This window comes from Coptis chinensis, chromosome 2 (genome assembly GCF_015680905.1).
Source record: "Coptis chinensis isolate HL-2020 chromosome 2, ASM1568090v1, whole genome shotgun sequence".
Taxonomy (NCBI): Eukaryota; Viridiplantae; Streptophyta; class Magnoliopsida; order Ranunculales; family Ranunculaceae; genus Coptis; species Coptis chinensis.
The window spans coordinates 111,630,070-111,656,569 of NC_141457.1; the positions used below are offsets into that span (position 1 = coordinate 111,630,070).

General features: G+C 38.6%; 1 protein-coding gene, 1 long non-coding RNA gene and 1 pseudogene across 2 annotated transcripts; 2 read left to right on the forward strand and 1 right to left on the reverse strand.

The window, feature by feature from the left end:
• Nucleotides 1–1,543: 1,543 nt before the first annotated feature.
• On the reverse strand, nucleotides 1,544–4,537 carry LOC147520674 (uncharacterized). Its single transcript, XR_015212762.1, has 4 exons — nucleotides 4,322–4,537; nucleotides 4,112–4,245; nucleotides 3,587–3,766; nucleotides 1,544–2,705 (listed from the first exon to the last, which is right to left on the reverse strand). It is a non-coding gene; the product is annotated as an uncharacterized LOC147520674 (long non-coding RNA).
• A 934-nt stretch (nucleotides 4,538–5,471) lies between these two features.
• LOC147520675 (cytochrome P450 81Q32 pseudogene) lies at nucleotides 5,472–13,898 on the forward strand (annotated as a pseudogene).
• Nucleotides 13,899–22,402: 8,504 nt separating this feature from the next.
• Nucleotides 22,403–24,577, forward strand: LOC147520676 (cytochrome P450 81Q32-like). Its single transcript, XM_086592190.1, has 2 exons — nucleotides 22,403–23,339; nucleotides 23,822–24,577. The coding sequence occupies exons 1-2, from the start codon at nucleotides 22,956–22,958 to the stop codon at nucleotides 24,437–24,439; spliced, it is 1,002 nt and encodes a 333-aa protein (XP_086448316.1). The 5' UTR covers nucleotides 22,403–22,955; the 3' UTR covers nucleotides 24,440–24,577.
• Nucleotides 24,578–26,500: the final 1,923 nt, after the last annotated feature.

A 26,500-nucleotide genomic window follows, 5' to 3' on the forward strand; every position in this document is an offset into this window, starting at 1 on the left:
TACACACAAAATAAATACGGTCAATCCAAATTGACTTTTTTTTTGTGTGTACTTAGGGGAAGACCCTAATTTCCCCATCTAGTAAGAAGTAAATCCTAATTGGCTCATCTAGGGGGTAATACTAGTTAACCCTACTTAGATTTATGCTAAATAATAACTTATCAAAATACATAAAAGCATTCCCAATGCAAGCCACTCTTATTCACCTCCACGTTAGTTCTATTTTTCCTCTTTTCTATTGTTTTGGTGAAAAGCAAGGTGAGACTGTCCAATGCAAATGTGACTATTATTCTCGGATAGAATGTTTGATTTCATCTGAATATAAAAATCGAAAAAACGCGCCGGACGGAATGAAACATCCCATCTGAAGTTAAAAAAAAAACCCGAAAAAAAGTCGAAAAAACACGCGAGACGAAAAAAAATCAAACATTCCGTCGAAAAAAAAAAAAAAAACGATTTTTTTTTTTTAAAAAACACATAAAACGGAAGAAAACATTCCGTCCAAAGTTCCCAACTCAACTACTATCTCGGTTGAAGGTTTCAGTCTCATTTTGATTTGGAAAAATAGTCACTTTGATATTCACCTTTGCATTTGCATTGGACAAAAAATTTTGACCATTTGGAGGTGAATATTATCACCTCCCCTTGATATTCATCTGCATTGGGAATACTCTAATCACATGGGGTGTCTTTGTCGTGCAAAGTAATTCGTGTATATAAACTTGATATTCACCTTCAAGTTTCCCACGGTCATCTAGATTATGATTGCATATCTGTTTGATACTTTGATCTACTTCCACAAACTTTACCACAATACGATTGGAAGGGGTCACCATGCCCAATTGCCCAAGGTTCTACGATTGGAGCTTCGTTTACCAAATCTGATTTATTTCCTTGTACTAATTTAGGACGAGACATTACCATGTGTCTGTTGTTGTCGCTGGTGCTATTTTTAAGTAGCAAAATTCAAGTCTAAATGTCAGTTTATCTTGCGTTTTTATTTTTTATCTTTACACATTTTAGCTAATAACATCAGCTTCTGAAACAACTCTGATGTTGGTGTAGCATCATCTCATATCATCTGTTAATAATGCCAAAATTTTCTGTGAATAACTTACTAGGATTGCCACTTCCTACTTAGTATGTATTGGATCCCTACTCCAAAAGTTAATACTTTTAGCGTAATTATAGTGAAATGTTTTCATAATCATGTGATAGTTTTACAGAAATGAAAAGCAATCAATCTAATCCATAGACCAAAATATCGCCTATATATCTTATATATCGCCGATATATATATCGTTATTTTGGTATATCGATATCGATATTTTTGATATATATCTACAGAATATAAAATTTTTTTCCCAATATATATCAAAATTTTCGATATAGAACTTTATATCGCCGAGATAATTGATATATCCGATATATATCATTTGACTTTTTGACCATTTTTTAATATAAATCTAATATTTCTAATATATTTCCGATATTATATTTTCGATATATATAATATTTCTGATATTTTAAATAGTTTGGACTGGTCACAAAAAAAAAATATATATATCCGATATATATTGATTTTTGAGTACACCGATATATTAACCGATATCGATATTTTGGTCCTTGATCTAATCAATGAGATGGAAATTGGACATATAACGGAGCTATACAAGACCTAGGCGGCTTGCTGTATACCATAGCAGACAGATCATCCAGCTCTATTGGCACTAAAACTCTAACAATCACTTGTTTTTGTGAGAATGCAGCATACCTGGTCATTGGCAGTAAAAACATGGGAGGAGAATTCAACTCGAATTCACAAAGACAAGGATTTAACTGCAGGACCTCCCACTGACCAATAAACCTCATGAGCCTGTGATTCTAAGTAATAGTAGAATTTTTGTAAGTTCTGACATAAACATGGAAAACCAATATACCAGAAAAAGAAGTCCTGGAAGACGGCAATCTCGGAATTTAAAGTTTCTAGAAGCCACGCTGAAGTTGTTCGCTCAGGATCCTTGCCTATTCTTGGTTGACCCAAGGATAACATCAGACTTAAGTCCAAATAAGTATGACAAGTATGCAAACTGCCATCACTCCAGTCCAACATTTTCAAACCCACAACTCCCTCGGCACTCTTCAATTTGGTATGCTTCAGACTCACTGTAAATGCAAACTGTGAAGGAAAACTGTAGTTGGAACTTGGAAACACTTGAAGAAACAATACCCTGAGAATGTCCAATCCTAACCTCAACCGGATATGCTTTTGAAGAATCATCTTCTGTATGAGGAAATTTCAGGAATGTTACCCAAGTCTGTGCTTTCTTTGAATTATTTGATGAAAGTGGCCTCCAAGTAAGATCTTCCATAGGGAACATAACATCAATTGTACATTAGAAGTGCTTAAGCCCTCTACAGATTGATTGAAATAAAGAACGAGAGGAAACGTAGGTAACAGGCAACCATCCATGTTGTTTTCAAACGAAACAGTCAGATCTGAACCATCAACTGGTCAAGAAGAAACAAGGACAGGAGCATATGGAGCAACGGTTTCTTCCAGAAGCCAGAGATGATAAAACCAACCACTCTGAACATCTTCCTCCATCAAAGTTCTATGTACAATCTCATACTCTTCTCTCAAAATCTTCTCTTCCAAACTGAATCCTTCATCCTTTTGCTTCAGTAACTCTGACAGAATGGCACTGCAACATACCTCTTTAACGATAAGTATAAATATAACAAAAGCCAAACACGCACACAAACATAGACAAAAACAGATACATAAACATACGATGGGCTGGTTAGATCAACCCCGACTAGATGATTATATATATACATATATACACTATTTTGTGACATACGCCATACGGCGCTAGCAGACCTTTGTGCCTTAGGTGGACCACGTTGCTATGACAACCTTGGCTGCACGAGAAAAAGATGACCAGAAGTCCAGAATGGTGGCATTGACAACAGTGGCAGGAGTCTAGTGGCGGCATTATACAAAAGAAAACCAAAAGTTTGTAAGAACATCTGATAGACCATCTAGGTACAGATTTCACAACAACGAACTCAGTGCACACACTGGATTAAAAAGCTAAGCCTATACCTCTTAGAATCAACTAATCTGATAGTATGTTAATCATTTTGCTCCAAAAGCACAAAGCTGATTGAGATATTACTTCAAAGGCACTGAGGGTCTAAAACGGGGCAAACACCAAAAATCCTAACAGCACCCTTCCCCCGGGCACAGACTTGACGAAAATGTGAAAATCAATTGTCCATATATTGTTATAATGATATTTGGCATTGGTTTGCTATTGACTTTAAGTTCTGAGTTGTTTGTTGTTGGTATTAACTTTTAACACCGCAAGAGTGTTAGTTTGCAGAACTGCAGCTGGAGAACCTGACACATATAGTATACATTATTTATTCTACATTGACTGCTTCCTGTGTAAGGGAGAAATATAGAATTGACTATGGTGTTATATGCTGAGGGGTTATTTATACTAATATGAATAAGATCTAGAAGTTAAAAAATTTAGAACACAATGAAGCACATAAACCAGGCAAGACAAAATTTTACCTACGATTATGCCATGCAGAATAATTACTGAAATTGTGACATATCATCTCTGTTGTGAACTTTATCTCCTCTTCTTTCGGCACATTCTTCAATGCAGCAACAAATCTGGAAAAGGATAGCAAAAATGAAAGAATTACGGCACATTATGGAACGTTGCCCCAACCAAAGCCAGATAACCACCTCCTATTAAGGGTGGAATTCGAGCTAAACAAGCCGAGTTTTACCGTGCTCAAGCTCAGCTCGCTAATTACACGAGCTTTAAATTGAGCTCGAGCTCGGCTTATATAGTAAACAAGCGAGCTCGAGCCGAGCTTAAACGAGCCAAGCCCGAGCCGCTCGGTTATTTTACACTATAAATATGCTATTTGAGCTAAACGAGCTGAGCTTCATCAAGCTCATTTGTTATACGAGCTTTAATTTGAGTTCGAGCTCAGTTCATATAGTTAAACAAGCGAACTCGAGCCAAGCTTAAATGAGCCAAGCCCAAGCCGAGCTCCGAGCCCTCGGCTCAAATTCCACCCTTACCTCCTATAGTTCTAAGCATGGAAGTTCCGCCCATCAGCTTCCTGATCATATGAAGACAGCAACCCTTTATTCAAAATCAATTTCCTATGATACCATGCTCCATAAGACTTGGTATTCTTTATTAGCGCCGTCACCTGCATATTCCTTTTCAGAATTAAAACAAAAGACATAAATTCTACCAAAAATGTTATAAGAGTAATAAATTCAAACCTACAAGTTCCAGTTCTTCTGTTACGATAGATTTGACATATTCTCGATCAGTTTCACCATGTAGAGTATGTTCAAAAGCAAGTTTTCTATAGTTCCATCAAGTGTAAAACTCGGGATTCAATTTTAGAAGCTTCGAACAGATCTATTGGAATATAATTTCTGCAACAAAAACAAACAGTGAATACAAGAAGGCTAAGACACGAATCGGTACGCTCTCTTTAAAGTTGTTTCGCATCTATTCATCTCTCTCGGGAGCCGGACCACGCCAACCTCCGGGATCTGGCGGCCGGTTATCAATTTTACGTGTTTCTTGTGACTTAAACAAAGAAGAAAAAAGATGAACAACGAGACTGATATTATGACTGCCCAAAAACGTAGCTTAGAAAATAAGGTTTTGCAGATGTTGTATACGATGCTGGAAGAGGCGTTTATAAGGATTGGAGTTTACTAGTCCACTACGTTTCTGTTTCCCGATAAGGGATCAAATAGCCCAAGCCCAAGCCACGAGCCTAGCCCGGTTCAGTTCGGCGCGCGTGTGGCTTTGTGTAAGTCCTCCCTCCTAACACAAAAGCATTTGTATTCTAAGGGCACGCCCTTAGTATGGGGATTTCACTTATAAACACTACTCACTAGTGTTTCCTCTCCAATGTGGGACTAAACTTCTTTACTTAAACCACTATCCCACAAAGAGGTCAAGGTATCAAACCACCACAAAACCACCCCAACTTCACCACCTATTTTATTGAAAATAACACAACAATAGAATCAACAATTATGAATAATTGGTAGTTTGCGAATAATGGTGAACCTGTGAATCAGGAGGAATATGCAAGTATCATTGGTAGTTTGAGATATGCTACAGATTGTATTAGACCTGACATTGCCTATGCAGTAGGTATTCTTTACAGGTATACTAGTAATCCTGTTGAGCATTGACAAGCAATTGGCAAGTTAATGAGATACCTAAAGAAAACCATTGATTTGGGTATTCATTATCAAAGATATTCTGCTGTTCTTGAGGAGTATACAGATACTGACTGGAACACTCTCTCAAAATACTTTTAAGGCCACCAGTGGCTATGTGTTTAGCATTGGTGGAGGTGTTGTATCTTGAAAGTCCAAGAAGCAGACCATTATAGCACAGTCTACCATGGAGTCTGAACTGATTGCTTTGGCTACTACAAGTGAGGAGGCTGGTTGGTTACAAGATCTTCTCACTCATATTCCGGTTTGGTATAATCCGGTACCAACCACTTTGATTCATTGTGATAGCACTGCTGCTATTGGGCGAGTCCACAGTAAGTTTTATAATGGTAAATTACGATAGATTTGTCGTAAACATAATCTAAAAGTGCAGTGACTATTGATTTTGTGAGATCTGATGATAATCTAGCAGATTCATTTACCAAAGTTTTGGCCGGAGAAAAATTGTGGACTACTGCCAGGAGTGTGGGACTTAAGCCAATTGAATGATGAACATCTATGATGGTAACCCAACCTAGGGACTGGAGATCCCAAGAACTCGGTTCAAAGGGAAGAACAAGTTATAGAATGTTGGTTGTGAGACATGCATTGTTACTTATCTGTCCCGTAATTGGATAGTAAAATGTATCCCGTAATTGGATAGTAATTGGATAGTAATATTTATTATCTTCCAAATATAAAAGACGTTGTTAAAAAAACAAAAAAAAAATGAAAAATGAAAAACACTTGTATGTACGTGCAGTGTTTGAATTTTGTACATGGTCTTTCGTTTGCCACACAAATGTGTAGGCAAGCAAAAGATATAGACAAATGTTTTTCCGAATAGATATTTAGATAAGGTAAGGTATGCTGGAACTGTTGGGGATTATATCAATACCAATCGATTCCCCCACTACACAGATAACTTGTATTTGAACCTGATTGACTCGGGACAAAATCTAAATATCAACTACAACCTATACTAACATGCCTTGACTTCGCTAAACAACTATTAACAACGGATAATAATGTAAAGCGGTAAAAGCAAACCACAACACAAAGATTTACCGTGGTTCGCCAATGATGCCTACTTCCACACAAGAGCGGTTCTTAATAAAGTGGGAAGGAAGATTACAATCTCTCCTTTGGTCTCACACCTTACTAGATCACTCTTATCTCTTTACGAGGGGTTGTATCTCTGTAAAGGTTTCTCTCTTTGTTTTAGTGCGGATTCCAATCCTCGACTTGTTAGATTAGGTTTTCCAAAACCTTGATTTTGTTTTTATCTCCAAAACCAAATTTAGGGAATCTTGTAGCAAAGCCCACGAAAATTAGACTGGCCTTGAAATATCAATATCTTGGATCGAGGCTGGTCGCCTTGGCCTATGGGCTGGTGCCCCTAGTCTCTTGGAACCACTGGCTGAAGGCGCTTCATCCCTTGGCGGCGCTCGACATTTCAACATTTGAATTCGCCCGTTTCTCTCGGCTCTGTTTTCTCTCCTCATTGTGAGGGATAACTCGACAATCTCCCCTCCCGACGGTGAGGGGTACCTCCATGCAATTGCCAAATCAACAGGGGAGGAGTGTGATGCCATTCGCAATAAAGACAACAAACATCAAACTTACCTTCGATAAGACTTTGGTCATCATATCCGACCCGTTCTTGTCGGTATGGATCTTCTCGATACCACAAATGCTTGTCTTCGAAAGTACTTCTCTAATCGATGATAACGCGCGTGTATGTGCTTGGATCTAGAATGAAAACTTCGGATTCTTGCTCAAGTGGATGGCGCTCGATCGCGTAGAACTACAAACTGTTTTACGCTTTTGCCCTAGTTCGTCGAAGAACCTCTTCATCCATAGCAACTCTTTGCAACACTTTCGATTGGCTGCAATATGCTGGCTTACGTAGTGGAGAGGGCAACACACTTTTGCAACTTAGATTGCCAAGAAACCGCTCCCCGCAAAAGTAACCCGGATAACCAGGAGGTGGACTTCATCGAAGTCAACATCACCGCCATGTATGCGCATCGGTGTAGCGCTTCAAGTAAGGGCTTACTTCCACCAAAACACAAACCACGATTTGGAAGTGCCTTTGAGATATCTCAATATCCACTTAACACCTTCCCAATGTTCTTACCCGGATTTGTGAAATGCGCTTACAACCCCAACGGCGAAAGCAATATCCGGTCCTAGTACACACCATGGCATACATCAAACTACCAGCTGCGGATGCATAAGGAATCTTTTCCATCGACTCTGCTCATGCTCACCCTTTGGACACATCTCTTTGGTCATGCGGAACTGGCCACCAAGTGGACATTAACCGGCAGCTTGATCCATGTTGAATCTCTTCAACACGCTTACCGATGTAGCTTTCTTGAGAAAGCCACAACTTCCCACTCTTTTCGTCACGGTGATTAAGCGATCCCAAGTATGCGCTTTGCTTGACCCAAATCCTTCATCTCAAAAGGACTTACTCAAGTCTTTCTTCGACTTGGATATCTTGTTGATGTTTTGGGCCAACTATCAACATATCATCCACATCTGGTGATAAAGACAATGAAATCCCCATCGGAAATCTCTTAACAAACACACAATGATCGGAAGCGGACTTCTTGTATCCTTGCTTAGCCATAAAGGAATCAAACTTTATGTACCATTTGTCTCGGTGCTTGCTTCAACCCATACAAGCTCTTTATCGGCTTGCATACTAGGTGCTCCTTGCCTTTGACCTCAAACCCCGGGCGGTCCATGTAGACATCTTCTTCAAGGTCTCCATGAAGAAAACATCTTAACATCTAATTTGCTTTCAACCTCTAGGTTCATACTTTGCGGTCATACCCAATACCACCCGGATAGAAGTCATCTTCCTTCTACGAGAGAGAAGATCTCATCAAAGTCGATCCCTTTTTCTTTGGCCGAATCCCTTCCACAACAAAGGCGAGCTTTGTGCCTTGGGTGAGGATTGTTCTCCTCATGCTTGACTTTGTATATCCACTTGTTCTTGAGAACTTTTCTCCCTGTGGGTTTCTCGACTAACTTCATAAGTGTGATTCTTATGCAAAGAATCCATCTCGTCATCGTGGCCTTCAACCACTTTTCTTTGTGCGTACCTTCAAGTGCCTCTTGATAGTACATAGGTTCTCCACCATCCAGATAGTAGTAAATGCGTATGTGGTGGATACCTGGTTGAAGCTATTCTCCCCTGTCGGACCTCCTTGCCCCATCTGGCCGGTGCCGGGGAGGTTGCACTTCTACTGCTCGGTGGTGGTTCATGCATCTCAATCCGCATCTTCTATACCAATAGGTTCTATCCCATCATGAGCAATAGGATTCTCATCATGAGCTTCAAACTCATGGTTCTCTGCATTCTCAATGCCTTACGCGACGTTCCACGGTAGGAACTTACGGTTCACGAATCAACAAGATCATTGGTGAAAGCACGCAGCTTCTCGCCTCCTCAAAGTCTGCTATGGTTTGGTCTTCTAAAAACACAACATCTCGACCCGGATTACCTTCTTGTTAATCGGATCATAGAGTTTGTAACCAAACTTTTCATCTCCATAACCGGAGAAAAATGCACCGCTTGGCTTTGTCATCAAGCTTGGATCTCTCATCGCCCGGAATATGCACAAATGCCCGCGCACCCAAATACCTCAAGTATCCATAATCAACATCTCGCCGACCATACTCTCTGCGGATAATCACTATTGAGGAGGCTTTGCCGGCGACATGTTGATCACATGCACGGGTATATCACGCATTGCTTCTACCGGTAGCTTCTAGGTAGCTTAGAGTGAGATAGCATGCATCTCATCCCTCTACAATGATAGTACGGTTCATTCTCTCCGCTATTCCATTCTATTGCGGTGTCTTGGGAGCGGTGCGCTCATGGCCGAATCCCATGACTCGCGGCAATACTCTCAAAATGGCCCAATGTACTCACCCCCATTATCGGCGAATACACTTCAACAACTTCCGATCTCTCTTTCCACCATCTTTGTGGAATCTCTCAAACACGCCAAGTACTTCATCCTTGGTCTTGACTATAGGCCCATATCTTTCTTGGCGCATCATCAATGAATGTCAAGAAGTCACGAAGCTCCACGGTGGGACTTTACTCTCCGCGGGACCACATAAGTCGTGTGCACTAGTTCAGGGCGACGATTGTCCTTTACGTGAGCGGGGAATCTTTGGAAAGACACCGTGTTGCTTTCCTACCAAACAATGAGTACATGTATTTAAATGTGTACCTTTAATGTCCGCACGCCTTTTGCTTAGCAAGAACTTCCATCCCTTTTATGCCCATGTGACCGCGATCTCTCTTGTGCCCGCGATTCGGATGAAGCTTCTTCTTCGCGCGTTAAATACGCTTTACACAAACTAGCGTGTTTTGTAAAGAGAGCAAGTTTTCTTTCCTCGCTGCTTACAATGGAACCTCGCCGGTTTCCATACCCCGTTACCAAACGAGTTTACAAAGCCATCGTCATCTAATTTCCCGCGAAATTAGGCTTAACCGTATGTCGAGGGGACATGTCTTACATCCTTGAGTGTCAAGGTGTAGCCGACATTGGTTTCTATATGAACATCTCAATGCCTATAATCTTGAGGGCGCCATTGTTACCCATCCTCACTTCACCATATTCACCACACGGTGTAGATAGTGAAGAATCCCCTATCGCGATTGTGGCGTGATAGGATGCTCAGTATCTATCACCCACTCGTATCGACATGAGGTACTAAGGCGGCACACACCATAATCGACCTGATTCCCACTAGGTCGTCGACTAGTGCGGTAGTATCTCTGCTGTGTTTCGTTCCTCGCACCATGTCTCTTCATACACGGTTATTCTTCTCATCCCTCTTGATGTTCGCGACTCATATCTGAAGTGGCCTTTTTGGCACAATAGTAACATTGCCTCTGCGCTTAGGAGTTCTAGCTTCCCCCTAGATTTATACGTCATCACCTCACAGAGCGAGATGGTTTTCTGTTTTGACCTCTCCCCGTTTCTCGTGAAAAAGGATCTGCGAGTGAAGAAGAGCTGCTTCTTGCACTCCTTCTAGTCTCCTCATTCAACAAAGGCGTGGTAGCCATCGCCATGGTAACAATTCCATCCTGGGCGCTCCATGTAAGAAGCGCTAATGTCTCCCAACTTTCGGGTAGAGAGCCTAATAGAAACAAAGCCTCAACCGTCTCCCAAATTGATCTTCATCAAATGCATCGATTGATGATATACGTACTTCATTAAGATGCTTAGACATTGAAGAACCTTCTTGGTGCCGTGTCGCAAACTTCTTAACGACTAGCACTTTGTTTCCACCGGGCTTCCTCTCATAAAGGTCTTCGAGTTTCTTCCATGAAGGAACGTAGTCTCTTGGCCACATGGTGAAAGACAACGTCGTCAATCCTTTGTCGAATGTATCCAATCGGCTTTACGTCAAGCTTTTTCACTTTCGGCCTCATTGATTTTACGGTTTTACTCCCTCGTTCTCAATGGGAAGTGCCAAGTCCTTGCGGTATAGCAAGTCTTCCATCTTGGCTTTCCGGATGGTGTAGTTCTTCCTATTCGGACTCATCATACAGTGTTCACGGAATGGTCCATCTCTACAAGTTATTTAACCTCAAATCTTCTCTCGGGGAATTTAGGCCAAACACCTTTCCCGACCAAGATTCGGATAACACCCCAGCTATTCTAACCTGGCTCGATACCACTTGTTGGGGATTATATCAATACCAATCGATTCCCATTTACACGGATAACTTGTATTTGAACACAATTCAACTCCGGACAAAATCTAAATATCAACTACAACCTATACTAACATGCCCAACTCGCTAAACAACTATTAACAGCGGATAATAATGTAAAGCAAGTAAAAGCAAACCACAACACAAAGATTTACCGTGGTTGCCAATGATGCCTACTTCCACAAGAGCCGGTTCTTAATAAAGTGGGAAGGAAGATTACAATCTCTCCTTTCGGTCTCTCACCTTACTAGATCACTCTTATCTCTTTCTGAGGGTTGTATCTCAAAAGGTTCTCTCTTTGTTTTTAGTGCGGATTCAATCCGCCGACTTGTTAGGTTAGGTTTTCAAAACCTTGATTTTGGTTTTATCTCCAAAACCAAATTTCAGCGAATCTTGAAGCAAAGCCCACGAAAATTAGACTGGGCTTGGCCGCCCCTCTTTGGCCTTGGCCTTCGATATCTTTGGAAGGCTGGTCGCCCCTCATGGAAGCTGGTAGCCCTAGTTCATGGAACCCGGCGGTGAGTCGCGCTTCATCGGCTGGTATCTCGACATTTCAACGCTTGAATTTGCCTGTTTCTCTCCAGCTCTGTTTTCTCTCCTCATGTGAGGGATAACTCCAACAGGAACCTTGTAACTACAATTAAAAGTCTCTTATTAAGACTTCATGAAGTGAATTTAATTCATGTTTACAGAGAGGAAAACCAAGTAGCAGATCATCTGGCAAAACTTTCATTAGGAGAACGTTTGCAACCTCATGTATTTATACCCTCTTTATATAATAGATTAAGTTTTATAATAAAGAAAGATGTAACTGAAATTTATAAGAAGTTATAATACAGATCGGGTTCTGCAAAATCCCAACATCATTTTTGAAAAAAAAAATATATGTGGTAGTTTACTAGAAACAACCAAACAAACCAATATAAATGTCTTCCTCAAACCTATTAAACTTTAATTTGGTCCAAATTTTTTTGGGTATTGTTATTGACAGACTCCATTTTATGTTTGGCAGACCCCGGTCTAATTTGGGGTTTGTATTTATGTTGGGCACAACTGAGAGTTTTAGGCAAATCCTATGACCAAACCCAAACAAAAAAAACCCGAGATAACCAGTCACCACCCTTCGTCGAATTCACCAAAAACTTATCAAAACCAAAAACCAAAAATTGATTCGGTCTCCAGCCAAATTAAAAATTCATCTCCTACTCTCCTACTTTTGTTGGATCTGATTCTTCATCACAAGGGAATTCTATTAGAATTGGTTCGTCAATGCTTTAAATGAATCAGTCCTAACAAATCATTTGGTTTGGCTAGTTCTGCACCTAAGATGGTTCCATGATCCTTCAACATCAGTAGCGGCTCCAAACAGTTGTACAAAGTCATATAGGATGTAGATGGTAAAGAAATCAGCCAAAGTGTTAGAACTTTTGAAGTGACTGACCAGTTAATTGTCCACCACACGAGTGAAGACAAAGATTTATAATTTCCCCTTCTACTGTTCTAAACTCAAGCCTCGTCCTCATTCTCTCATAAATTCAAGCGTCGTCAGTACTTTCTTGTCAGTCTGCGGTCAATGATATTGCCATCTCATACGACCATTCATTTTTTGTCAGTACATCTAATGATTCCATAGTCGCTGGAAACAAACATATCTTTGAGAAGAAAAGAAGTTTGTAGAAATAAACTGTTGTTGGGAAGTTGGTGGGAATTGCTTCGAGTGATGTGGTGAAGTAGTTTGGGCTTAGCTTCTACGACTGGCGGGTTGTTTGGGAATTAGATGTCCCAACGATTTAGCAATACTTGACGGTGTCCCAACGATTTATGATGTCGCTCTAGTTTCTCTGGGCGACTTCATTAGGTCGATTGAGCGAACTACATAGTGGTATTTATGGGCGTCTAGATATGTTTGTTTTTGGAAATTCTTAGACTGAGAATTGTTTTTGGAATTTTGTTTTTTTTTTTTTCGGGAAGTAGAGTCTTTTAGGGTAAAGGCAATAGGAGGTTGCAACAAGTTAATTTTGATGTAGGTGGGGGGGGTGCCCAATACAAATTAAGATTTTTTTTGTCAATGGTAAATTTATAAAATAATTTTTTTTTTGGGTCTACCCAACACAAAATGGGCTGTGCGCCTGTGCCCACAGCGAGTACCATTTTTTTTTTTTTCACTATTGAGTATTGACTGAGTGCTATATTTTCGTGTAGACATTGTTTGCAGCGGGAACAGACACTTCAGCAGACACCATGGAATGGGCAATGGCACTTTTGCTTAACAATCCACAAGTACTCAAGAAGGCCCAAGCAGAGATTGACGTCAAGTTGAAACAAGGTGTACTTATGGATGAATCCGATGTCAACAAACTCCCATACCTCCAAAGCATCATCAGTGAAACACTTCGAATGTACCCACCTGGTCCAGTACTAATTCCTCACGAATCATCTGAAGAGTGCATTGTAGCAGGTCACACTGTTCCACGAGGCACAACACTATTAGTAAACTTATGGGCCATTCAAAATGATCCTAACTTGTGGGTTGATCCCAGAAAATTTATACCAGAGCGGTTTGATGGTCTCGAAGGGACAAGAGATGGCTTTAAACTGATGCCATTTGGGTCAGGGCGAAGAGGTTGTCCTGGTGAGGGATTAGCCATGCGTGTGGTTGGATTGACTTTGGGGGCCTTAATTCAATGTTTTGATTGGGAGAGAGTTGGAGAAGAAATGGTTGACATGAGCGAAGGGCCTGGACTTACTTTGCACAAGCTTCAACCCTTGGAAGCGAAGTGTAGGCCTCGTTCAGTTGCGTTGAAGTTTATTTCCCAATTTTAGGGTTGGTAGATCGTAGATGTAAGAGCGTAAAGTGACAGGTGTTTAACTTGTGGTTTTATGTGTAACTTGTTTACTTTTCTTGACTAGCCATTTGGCCCGGCCTATGGCCGGACTTGTTACATAGATAGCTAATGACTCAAAAGCTTAAAGTCCACTTGAATACATAATATATGTATATTGATAGCTAATAATTCATTGTTTATAATATATGTATACTTTGTTTGAAGGGTTTATATTATTCTAATTTTTTTTTAGAAAGGTTTTGATTCTATTTTTGGGTTATTATTGTCTTAAATAATATTTTTTATCATCCTCATCTATATAAACTATCAAAATATAACGCAACAATCAAGGAATAGAACACTCAAAACATACTATATGTTTAAGCGATAACCAAATTATATTCATTGCCCACAATGTTCTTGTTGTTGAGTTGCACATAACCTATGTCATATCTAACTATGAGTCAATAAGCGAATATTGAGATATATAGAAATTTTATATCCAAAACATCAATGAGTAAATACTGAAATTTAACCAATAATAACAAAACTTCGAGTTGAGTCCAAGACAAAAGTTTGAAAGCTCCAAAAATTGAGCCAAGAGGTATAGCTATAATATATATCTAAGGATATCGAATAATGTGAATCATAAATAATTTATTTTAATTATTCAAGAGGACCACCTAAAAACTACCTATATGACTTATTATTGAGTAAATTGATAGATGAATCAGAAGAATAAACGAAAAGTTTGATAATAAATGATTTAATGACGCATTGAAATAAACATATTCTACTTTAACAATGCTTTTATCCTATTAGGAGTCATGCATCTTCGTCGAATTTCATAATTTTGGCGTAGCTAGACTTAGTTACTTTGGGTACATGCATAAACTCATACCGCATTGCTACACTGAAACAATTTTATTCTTACCTTGTCTCATCATGGCTTAGATCATATCCATTCATCAGCTAAATTATGTACACAATACAACATCAAAAGTAATATTTCTTCAAATGTCATGTACCCTTGCGTTAGACATCAACACCCCCTGAATAAGAAGGGTCGTTGTTTCATTTTGTAGTATTACACTTAGGATTACATACCAATTGCCCCCCTAACAGTTGAAACCATGCTGATTGTTATGGCTAACAAACCAATCATAACAATTGACCTGCTCCCATTTATTGAGAAAATAGTACAGAAGAAATTTACAACAGGATAAAAATAAGCGCACCACCATCCACTACAATCTCTGAGGTTCCATATGCCCTCCGGACTTAATGAATCACCCTTTCAATGTGACACCATGAAAAAGGACTACAATTGTAGCCATCGGTCTCCGATTAATAAAGTTCTGTTAAAGTTCCTATCCAGAAATGGTCTCGCTTCCTCATCTCACGAATGATATGGCCCATGGCACTTACCTCTTTAAATCGGCTCCTCTTCCCTTGCATTTGTACTCCCCTAACCACCACAGTCCGTAGATTTTAAGAGAGATTAGTTCTAAATAAAAAGAATTTATAAACGAAATTTTTGGGAAAATAAATTATACTCTGGAAGTTTATTAAGGGAAGGATCATTACCCTCTCCTTGAAGGGTCTCCCGATCCATCCAACCCGAAGGTTTATAATGCCATCCAAGTCACGTAGGAAGGAACAGACCACTCTTGAAAATATACCCCAAAATTTTCCCAACTATATCGCCCCAATCCGTTTATTGTACACTTTACAAAAGAAAACCTTGTGTCCTCTCCACGGTAGAACTCCTATGCGAAAGCTGCGATTGCTCGATCCCGTATTTGTTGAATTAAGCGTGCACTCGATTCCAAAACCACCTTCTATATCAAAAAATGCGAGAAAAACTGAAAAACAGCAAAGAAGCGAAACTATTATATTTTTCAAAGAGTTTGAAAAAGTCGGCGAATATGCACCGTGTCAAAGCATCATCGGAAGAACTTAATCTTGAATACTTTATTTACGCCAGAAGAACTTGTTCTTGCAATTGGCTATATATGGTCAACTGATTCCTTTGAGCTTGGGCTTGGTTGTGCATTTGGCATGCCTGATTGAGCATAGTAGGTTTCTACTTGGGTCGTCTTAGTGTAGTAGCTCACTGGGGCCCTCGGTATCCCGACGTTGGAATAGTCCGAGGGTTCTTGGTATTTATAGATCCTCCCAACTCCGATCCCAAGTGGCAATTCAATCAGAAAAATCGAAAGTCAGAGCTACACGGCCAAGATTACTACAGAAAAGGTTGCAAGTCCATGACTGTGTTTGGGAGGATGACTTGGCTAGAGGAGGATTTTGAGTGTTGTATTACACAAATTTATCTTGTTCCAGATCTTAAAGGTCTTCTTTTTTGTATTTTTAATTGCCAAATAAACCTTTCAAAAACCTTTATCCATTTCATAATTTCCACTGTTCCACTTATCTTGATTAAACCATTACAATTACATTTGATAGATTTTCTAAGTTTTTCTTGTTCCTACCTTCCACCATATTTAAACAGATTTTTACGTTATATGAAAAAATCATAGGCGATTAAAGTCGTAAAGAAATCATGAATATCCGAGAAAGAGTTTCACATTTTCATATACAATATTGATGGAAAGATAAACATCCGAATATGATTTGCATGCATAGAATAGGAAGTTACAGAAAGTTATTACATAACGGTAACTTCTACAATATATGATCTCAGACCATGTACACTACCCTTAAAATGTCAATCCCAAATAAACACACATCAATCAATCCCTTGACACTAAAACCCGACCGAGACTTTACCCCTAAAAACTTGTCTATACCACCAATATTGTGACCACTTTATAGCCCGGCTTTATTTTGAAGTAGGAACTGGAACTCTTATCCGTCTTGGTTGCACAACTTGCAAATGGTTGCAGCAGTAGGGATTGAAATGGGCTATGATGGTTGCAAAACTATGAGTGCGGGTTACCATGCCGAGTCCACATCAACCAGCCACTCCGATTTTGAACCAAGTTCTTGAAGTAATTACGGGTCATCCGGGTCACTCACATAGCTTTGTGCGGAACTTCGTTGAAATATCCAGTGGGTCATATCCATGAAGGTAAAACGGTAACTCTTTTCTGCACATTGATGAAACCGTTCTAAATAAAACTCCACTGTTCTTGAAGGAACTCAAAAACTGCCTCTTCTTTTGTTCATGCTCATTTCGGGTAAATAGTATCCATAGGCATAGGTCCATTTAAGAACGCTACTTTTGATTCAATTATCTGCAACCGGGCCTGCTTGTGAACGAAGTTCTCGCTTCCAGATACACATGCATTGTGTGTACTTTTTTTTATAGGATCACATTGTATGTACACCGGCTTCTCGAAACTCTTACCTTTCATTTTTAAGATCCGTGATTGCCTTTTGCCTTGACAACCGATTGGCTGCCCATCTTACATAGTAATGAATATATCTATATGACAATCTTTTAGCCAAATCTCTTGAAATTACATATGCAGGTCATAAGCATGTTACCTTGGTTTTCTCAATTGGTCGCTTGCACTTTGGACAATTACATGCAAGCCTTGGTATTAGCTAATTTCGGACCATATTTCGAACTCATCCTTATTCTTAAATATCCACTTGCCCACGGTGTCGCTCGAAATTAATCGGACTATGAGCATCCTCTGCAGTTCGGCCAAAGAAGAGCTATGTGTGCGGTTGCAAGAAACATCGTAGTTTTGTCTACCACGCAACAAAAAATATTATAGCAGAATAACATTCGACGCAATCAAGCATTCACTTCATCATAGAGTCGCTTACTTTGTAACCATAATAAGAGCAGTAAAATGGGCGGACATATGATTTTAAACCATTACCATAAGCTCCTCAGACTTATCGGCAAATCCACATACCTATGAACCCCACATTGAAAAACGCGGCTCCTTTGCCATATCCTTTGAGTGTAAATAATTGTCTTAATAAGGATCATTTTTTACACACTTGGAACGTGGTCCGATGTTGATTTGGTAGGATTTGAAAATCCGCGGACCGGCTTCCAAAATGGAGTCGATGACATTAGCTTTAATGGTGGTGGAGGCATTGTCCTCGAAGGAGGTGGAGGCATAGTTCTTGGAGGGGGGAGGCATCACGGTTGGATGTGTATGGACCAATTTCTTTGGAGGCGGTATGTATGAAATGTTTTCAAGCCGAATCCTCTAAAAGTGGACTGGCTTAACAAATTTTGAATTTCGCATTAAGTTCAAAAACAAAGCCAATATTTGAAAACAATAATATAAGTTCACTAGTTAGAGGGTGAGCCGTATGATATAAGAACATCCCCGCATGGAGACCGAGAGGCAATTCTAAATCAATACATGCAACACCTCGTGCATTGATCCGGATGTGGGAGAATTGGAGAAAACAAACAATACAATTTGGAAAACCAGATGTCAATCAGCTGGAGGCTTAACAGAATGTGATGGGACATTTGAGGGATACAACCGAAGCGTTAGGGGATAATTGGGTTGGCTCTTATAATCTTCTGTTAGGGTTAATACCAATTCAAACACAGACAATGTTTGAGAAGCTAAAGGGTTGGTTTATCAAGAAAAGAGAAGAGATTACCGCTGCTACAGACCACTTATCCAAAGTGAATGTGATGCAGCAAAATAACTATGGGCTTGGCTCTTTGACATTTTCAAGGTAACTCCAATTATCAATCTGCAAGGTGTGTTAGCTGCGACAAAATTCCTAAGCCCCCCAATCAGAAAGGACCTATGGAATTCAGGTGTTGCTAGGAAACAAAGCTGTTTTTGCGTTCACCTCCGTCATCTTCAAAGCAAGTCCTGCAAATGCCGTCTCCCACGGATAATAGCAATCAAGGCCAGGTACATCCAGTTTCTTCCAGCAATGCCCAACAACCAGTTCTTCCATTAGGTATGTTCATCATCAATTTTTCATTAAAAATTCTATTATTGCAGTTATTAAATTTTGTCTTAACCTTTCAGTTTCTTGATAATGCAATTTGATAATTACGATGATGTCATGTAATGAATACAACTCATCGTTAAATTCAAAGAAACAAATAATTCAAACCGACGTTAAATTTAAAGATACACGCATAAAAACTTTACTAATTCAAAATTCAAAATTCAAATATTCAAACAATGAAGAATTACCGGAACCACGAGTTCATCGACAATTGAGAAGAATCAGGAAATTCTATTGTTGTTGTTGATGATTTTGAGACCGGGAGAAAGAAGAATTGCAGCAGCTATCAATAACAGTAATGGTAGAAGAATCGCTTGACCAATTTCCATTTCCATTCCCATTACCATTAATTGAATAAGAATCAAATGTATCACCACCACCAATCATTTCTTCTTCTTCTTCATTTGAGAAATTGAGTAAATCTTCAATGACGAAATTCTCGTTGGGTTTTTGTTTCTATAGTGTGAATTGGGTGGTTTGGGTGTTGTAGTACAAATTCTGTGATTCCATTATGGGGAATTTTTAGGGTTTACAGAGTTGGAAGAGAAGAAGGTTGTTTTTTTTAGAGAGAGAAAGAGGGAGTTGTTTGTTGTGTTTTTTCAGAGAGGGAGAGAGTGAAACATTCGGCAATAAACTCACTCTGTATATCAAAATCCAATCCAAATGATCATATCATATGAACTCAAAACAAAGTTACAATAGAAAAAAAAAAAGTCAAACACGGTGAGAAGGGACAATATAAGCTTCCAGGCTTAGGAAAAAAGTTCTCTTATAGCACGAAGCTTCTCTTCGGGGCTTTTTCTCTGAAGAAGAAGGTTGTGTAGTAACTCCAGTGCAGTTTCTCACAATGAAAAGACGACAACTATTAGTTTGCTGACTGGGTTTGAACGGGAGGGAAAAAAAAAACGAAATGATTGCCTGCAAAAGGAAATCAAGATAATTGAAAGTGTTCCAACAAAGAGGATTGAAAGTTTTGGAAGAAGAGATGAATAAGAGAAAAACTTTGAAGAGATGATTTTTTTTTTTTTTTTGAGAGTTTGGGAGTGTTATGTAGAATAGAAAATAAAAATAAAAAAGATTTTTATCTATTTTGGGTTACGAACAATTGAATCGGCAAAAAAAGACGTAGAAACTCTAAGCCTTTGATATGAAACACGGTACTAAAATGAAAAAGAACTTCTTGTTTTGTTGGAGATAAGATTTAAGGAGTAAGAATGGAGATAAAATTTAAAAATAGAGATAAGACTTAAAAAAGGTTTTTATCTACTTATTATCTACTCTACTTAACAATTGAAATCGCAAAAAAAGGGCGTAAAAATGGGCGTAGAATTCATTTTTTTAGGTAAAATCTGATGTGTCAGTCTGAGAGAAAAAAGAGGAGCTGACGTGGATCACTGGGAGCATTCTCAACTACTCAGTATTAATGGTCTTAGATAAGAATGTGGAAAAATCGATGAACCAATGGAAATGCAGATGAAATCCAATCAAGTGAGCGGAAACTTTTTTGGGAGGGGTGTAGGTATGTGGGACAAAAAATAGTTTGGTAGGTTTTTCTCTGTCCTCACCTATCGCTCTCTCTTCCTCTCTCTTTTTCCTTTCTTCCCTCTCTCTCTCAACCAAATCCTAATCTCTCTCTCTCCCCACCCACAAACCCATCTTTCTCTCTCTTTTCCACCCTCTGCTCACGCCCACACTGCTTAGCAGTTATCTAGTTTTATTAAGTTAGAAGAAGTGATCAAAGAAACTCACTGTGATGGAGTTTAGTCATTCTCACACACTCAAACGAAACCGTTTCACTAACTGAGACAATTCTTGTACAGCTTAACTCATGGTCAATTTTTAAACGGGTCAAACAAGCAATTGAGATAGAAGTCTCCTAAATGAAACACTGAGTCCGGCCACAGTTGCATCAACTAGATATAAGGGAGTGTTCTTGGTGCGCATCTGACCACATGTCGGGGTAGAGATCATGTGTGTATATATTCTACAAATCCGGCTTTCTAAGAAGCAATTGTGTCTAAATCTACCTGACCCTCGATGTATATATACATTAATTAAGTCGCCGTTGTTTTTTTCATTTAATATAGAAGTCGCCATCTTAACTAAGTATACTGCATTGAAGTGAGGAGGCCCTGAACATGCCATGGTTGTTCAATTGAATGTCACTCTCAACTCGTGTTCAATTTGTCATAATTTAAAATTCTCAATCTCAATCTCACCCAACAAAAAAAATGACAAACACAATCTCAAATGCAAATGAAAATTGACAAATATAATTATACTACCAATTTCAATCCGACTCACGATCAAACATGGCTGAGTGGCTGACAAATGCAACCAAGGTCTCAACGTAAATAATTGGATCGTTAGATCGTGAAATGTTATCACAGTGAGTTAACGTAACAGAGATATGAATCACACTAAGAACTCATATAAAAATTCCAACATCAAAACAACATTTAAAAAAAAAAAAAAACAAAAAAAACCAACCATCTCTTAAAAACCAACCAATTTCATTCCATGTACAAGCAACAATATCATGAAAGAACAAAAACTCAAATTACCCAACATAACAGAATCAATCGTAAAAAAAAAACATTCATGTGAGATTTTCTTCAATAAATGTGCTGACAACTTCTCTAAGAATCCGTGAATTGATAACTTGGTGCACTAAACACAGAAACAACCAATTTAACCCTCAGCAAACTTTTCAAACATTTATACAAAAAGTTAAACAATTAAATGCAAAGAACTGTGATATTGGGGTGTTTACAAAGCAAATCTGAGTAATTGAGAGAGATGGGAGAGGAAAAGCCCAGAACTTTCGCTCCGCTCATTTGACTAACCTACTACATAGTCCGGTTTATTTTTGTGTTTTTATTCTTATTTTCAGTTCTCAACGTGATGCATTTCCAAATTTCTAAAGACTCGACTGATTGTAGCTAGCTTGTTATGAGGGTATCCTCTATCTCTATCAGCAGTTCAGCACAAACACCGGTACGGTAGGTCAGATTGGCCAGTTGTAGCTGCATTTAAGAGGTCTTTAACTTGGAGTACTCTATAGTCTATACCGACTAAACTGATATGTTTTTATTTGGCAACTACCGACTAAACAGATCTGGAACCGATTGAATAAAAACTTGAAGACTTTCTGAATTTCTGCGTACACCACAATTATCAATTAGTCATATGCTAATACATACATGGTGCAAGGAAGTGTGCAAGGATATCTTATAAAATAGTTTCGTGAGCAAAGAATACAGTAGGGTTTGCGCAATACATGATCAACTTGATTGATTTTTAAGGTGGTTGACAATGAATCAGCATAGTTGGCATTATGTTACACCATTTTTGACACGGTACATTGCCTTGGTAAGACTGGCACCTCATAAAGAAAACTTTTGAAACAGAAAAGGCGGACTCACCAACTTAAAAATCATAGATGACTTCAACTCTTGACGTGAACTTCTTCCCTCTTTCACTAGTTCTCACTTTCTATGGCATATCACTTCGATTTGACTTCTTCCTAGCTCTAAGGCTCTATATATACAGTCCAATCCCAATCGAGAATTTGAACTTCATTCCAAGCAGAATTAACTAGATACGCCAAGCATGGAAATCTTGTATATTGTTGCATTCTTGATTTTGTTTATCATTGTTTCCAAGAAAATCCTTCATCGAAGCAAGAATAACAAACCATCAGTACCTTTTCCACTTCCCGTAATTGGTCATTTACACCTTATCCTAAAAAAGCCCCTCCATAGAACACTCGGAAAACTAGCTAAAAAATACGGTCCAATTCTATTTCTGCAATACGGATTTCGCAAAGTCGTCCTCGTCTCATCTCCATCAGCCATCGAGGCATGTTTAGCAAAGAACGACATTGCCTTTGCAAATAGACCGCGTTTCATTGTTGGTGAATACCTTGGTTATAATTATACTAGCCTCGTTTGGGCCTCATATGGTGATCATTGGCGCAACCTCCGTCGTGTAACTGCACTAGAGATTTTTCTTCATACAGACTTCAGTTACTTTCTAGTGTTCGAGCCAAAGAAATCCGCTCTCTACTCCAACAACTGTTTGGTAATCTAGATAACAAAACTTTCGTAAGGTGGAATTTAAGACCATGTTTTTCGAGCTGATGCTTAATATTTTGATGCAAATGATTGCTGGCAAGAAATACTATGGAGAAAACGTAGTCGATATAGATGAGGCGAAACGGTTTCGACACACTGTTAGTGAGACATTTTATTTAATGGGGGCGCCGAATGCCAGTGATTTTTTGCCATTTTTGCGGTGGTTTGACCTGCAAGGACTTGAGAAGAGAATGGTGAAAGCAGGCAAACAAAGAGATACTTTCTGGCAAAGTCTAATAAATGAACGTCGAGAGAAAAATCGTTTTACAACTGGGGATGGAGAAGAAAATAAGATTTTAATTGATGTGCTGCTCTCTCAGCAAAAGCTTGATCCAGAATACTACACGGACAAAATCATCAAAGGAATTATAGGGGTAAATTTCTATAATTCTCTTATATGTTATTTTCATAAACTACCTAAGATTTCAAACATTTTATGATTAAACGTACTTTCAACTATCGTGCAAAATCATTAATGGACTAAAATTTTGAAGGTCTGAAGTCTGAACCCAAATCTCAGTGACAAAAAATGTCCGGTATGTCTCCTTTCAAAATCTGAAAATCTAGGAAAACATTCTTATGTGGCTTTTGGTTGCATGAAGTAACCAAATTTACTTTGTTAGTTGACTTTCAACACATCAATTAAAGTTGACTTGTTCTTAAATGGTTGGGTCTTATGTATCATGACTTGGGCTAACCGACCAAGTGTGTGATTTCGCTGATACAAGTAGACAAACAGACAGACAGTCAAACTGTCAAATGGTGCAATGGATTTGGGTACAGGCCCTTTGCAGGTTTACGCCGGATTTGGGTTAGCAAAATTTGATTTGTACTTTTACATAAATGTTGTGTGCAGGTTATGCTAACAGCAGGGACGGACACATCGTCTGGGACCATGGAATGGGCAATGTCGCTTTTACTCAACAATCCTGAGTTCTTACAGAAGGCGAGGGACGAAATCAACCAACAAGTTGGGATGGAACGTCTATTAGAAGAATCGGATCTTCCTAATCTTCCGTATCTTCAAAACATCATCAACGAAACACTTCGACTATATCCCACAGGTCCAGTAGTGATCCATGAGTCCTCTGAAGATTGCAATGTGGGAGGTTTCCATGTGCCTAGTGGCACGATACTCCTAATGAACTTATGGGCCGTTCATAGGGATCCAAATATATGGAAAGAGCCCATGAAGTTTAATCCAGAGAGGTTTCAAGGAGTTGAAGGTGAAAAAGAAGGATTCAAATTGATCCCATTTGGTTTCGGAAGGAGGAGATGTCCTGGTGAGGCTTTGGCAATGCGTATGGTTGGATTGACTTTGGGATCCTTGATTCAATGTTTTGAATGGGAAAGGTTTGGAGACGAGCTGGTGGACATGAGTGAAGGGGCTGGACTTACATTACCTAGGGCCAAGCCCTTGGTTGCAATGTGTAGGCCACGTCTAAACAAGAAACACATTATGGCTCCGTTTTGAATGGCATTGCGTTTTTGGCATAGCAAAATGTAGAAGGCTCAATCCATCAGCTGAATAGGGTCTCCTGAATAGACTCTGATAAAGCCACTTAACAAATAGACCCAAGTCAGTACGTAATGTTAAAGTAGCTATTTTGGTACTTCTGCATTAATCATGCAGATTAGTTTCAGTACGTAATGTTAAAGTAGCTATTTTGGTACTTCTGCATTAATCATGCAGATTAGTTTACTATCATCACATATTTTGATGATAGCATGTCTTTGTCTAATTTTCTTACGGTTCAGCGGTTGTAATAGATGAATTTATAGAGTACTTAGATGTATTAACCAATATTATCCCCCACTAGATGAACCAATTAAGATTTCCCCCACTAGATGGGAAATTAGGGTCTCTTCTCCAAATACACACAAAATAAATATGGTCAATCCAAATTGATTTTTTTTTTTTGTGTGTACTTAGGGGGAAGACCCTAATTTCCCCATCTAGTAAGAGGGAAATCATAATTGGCTCATCTAGGGGTAATACTAGTTAACCCTACTTAGATTTATGTTAAATAATAACTTATCAAAATACATAAAAGCATTCCCAATACAAGTCACTCTTATTCACCTCCACGTTAGTTCTATTTTTCCTCTTTTCTACCATTTTGGTGAAAAGCAAGGTGAGGCTGCCCAATGCAAATGTGATTATTATTTTCGTACAGAATGTTTGATTTCGTCTGAATGTAAAAGTCGAAAAAACGCGCCGGACAGAATGAAACATCCCGTCTAAAGTTAAAAAAAAAAATCGAAAAAACACACGAGATGGAAAAAAAATCAAACATTCCGTCTAAAAAAAAAACCGAAAAAAATTTAAAAAAACATATAAAACGGAATAAAACATCCCGTCCAAAGTTCCTAACTCAGCTACTATCTCGGTTGAAGGTTTCAATCTCATTTTGATTTGGAAAAATAGTCACTTTGATATTCACCTTTGCATTTGTATTGGGCAAAAGTTTTTGACCATTTGGAGGTGAATATTGTCACATCCCCTTGATATTCATCTGTATTGGGAATACTCTAATCACATGGGGCGTCTTTGTCGTGCAAAATAATTCGTGTATAGCTATAAACTTGATATTCACCTTCAAGTTTCCCACGGTCATCTAGATTATGATTGCATATCTGTTTGATACTTTGATCTACTTCCACAAACTTTACCCCAATACGATTGGAAGGGGTCACCATGCCCATTGCCCAATTGCCCAAGGTTCTACGATTGGAGCTTCGTTTACCAAATCTGATTTATTTCCTTGTACTAATTTAGGACGAGACATTACCATGTGTCTGTTGTTGTCGCTGGTGCTATTTTTAAGTAGCAAAATTCAAGTCTAAATGTCAGTTTATCTTGCGTTTTTATTTTTTATCTTTACACATTTTAGCTAATGACATCAGCTTCTGAAACAACTCTGATGTTGGTGTAGCATCATCTCATATCATCTGTTAATAATGCCAAAATTTTCTGTGAATAACTTACTAGGATTGCCACTTCCTACTTAGTATGTATTGGATCCCTACTCCAAAAGTTAATACTTTTAACGTAATTATAGTGAAATGTTTTCATAATCATGTGATAGTTTTACATAAATGAAAAGCAATCAATCTAATCCATGGATCAAAATATCACCGAAATATTTCTGATATATATCAACCTTTTTTTTTTATATATATCAAAATTTTCGATATATAACTTTATATCGCCGAGATAATTGATATATCCGATATATATTATTTGACTTTTTGACCATTTTTTAATATAAATCTGATATTTCTAATATATTTTCGATATTTCTGATATATATAATATTTCTGATATTTTAAATAGTTTGGACTGGTCACAAAAAAAAATAGATATATCCGATATATTAACCGATATCAATATTTTGGTCCTTGATCTAATCAATGAGATGGAAATTGGACATATAACGGAGCTATACAAGACCTAGGCGGCTTGCTGTATACCATAGCAGACAGATCATCCAGCTCTATTGGCACTAAAACTCTAACAATCACTTGAACAATT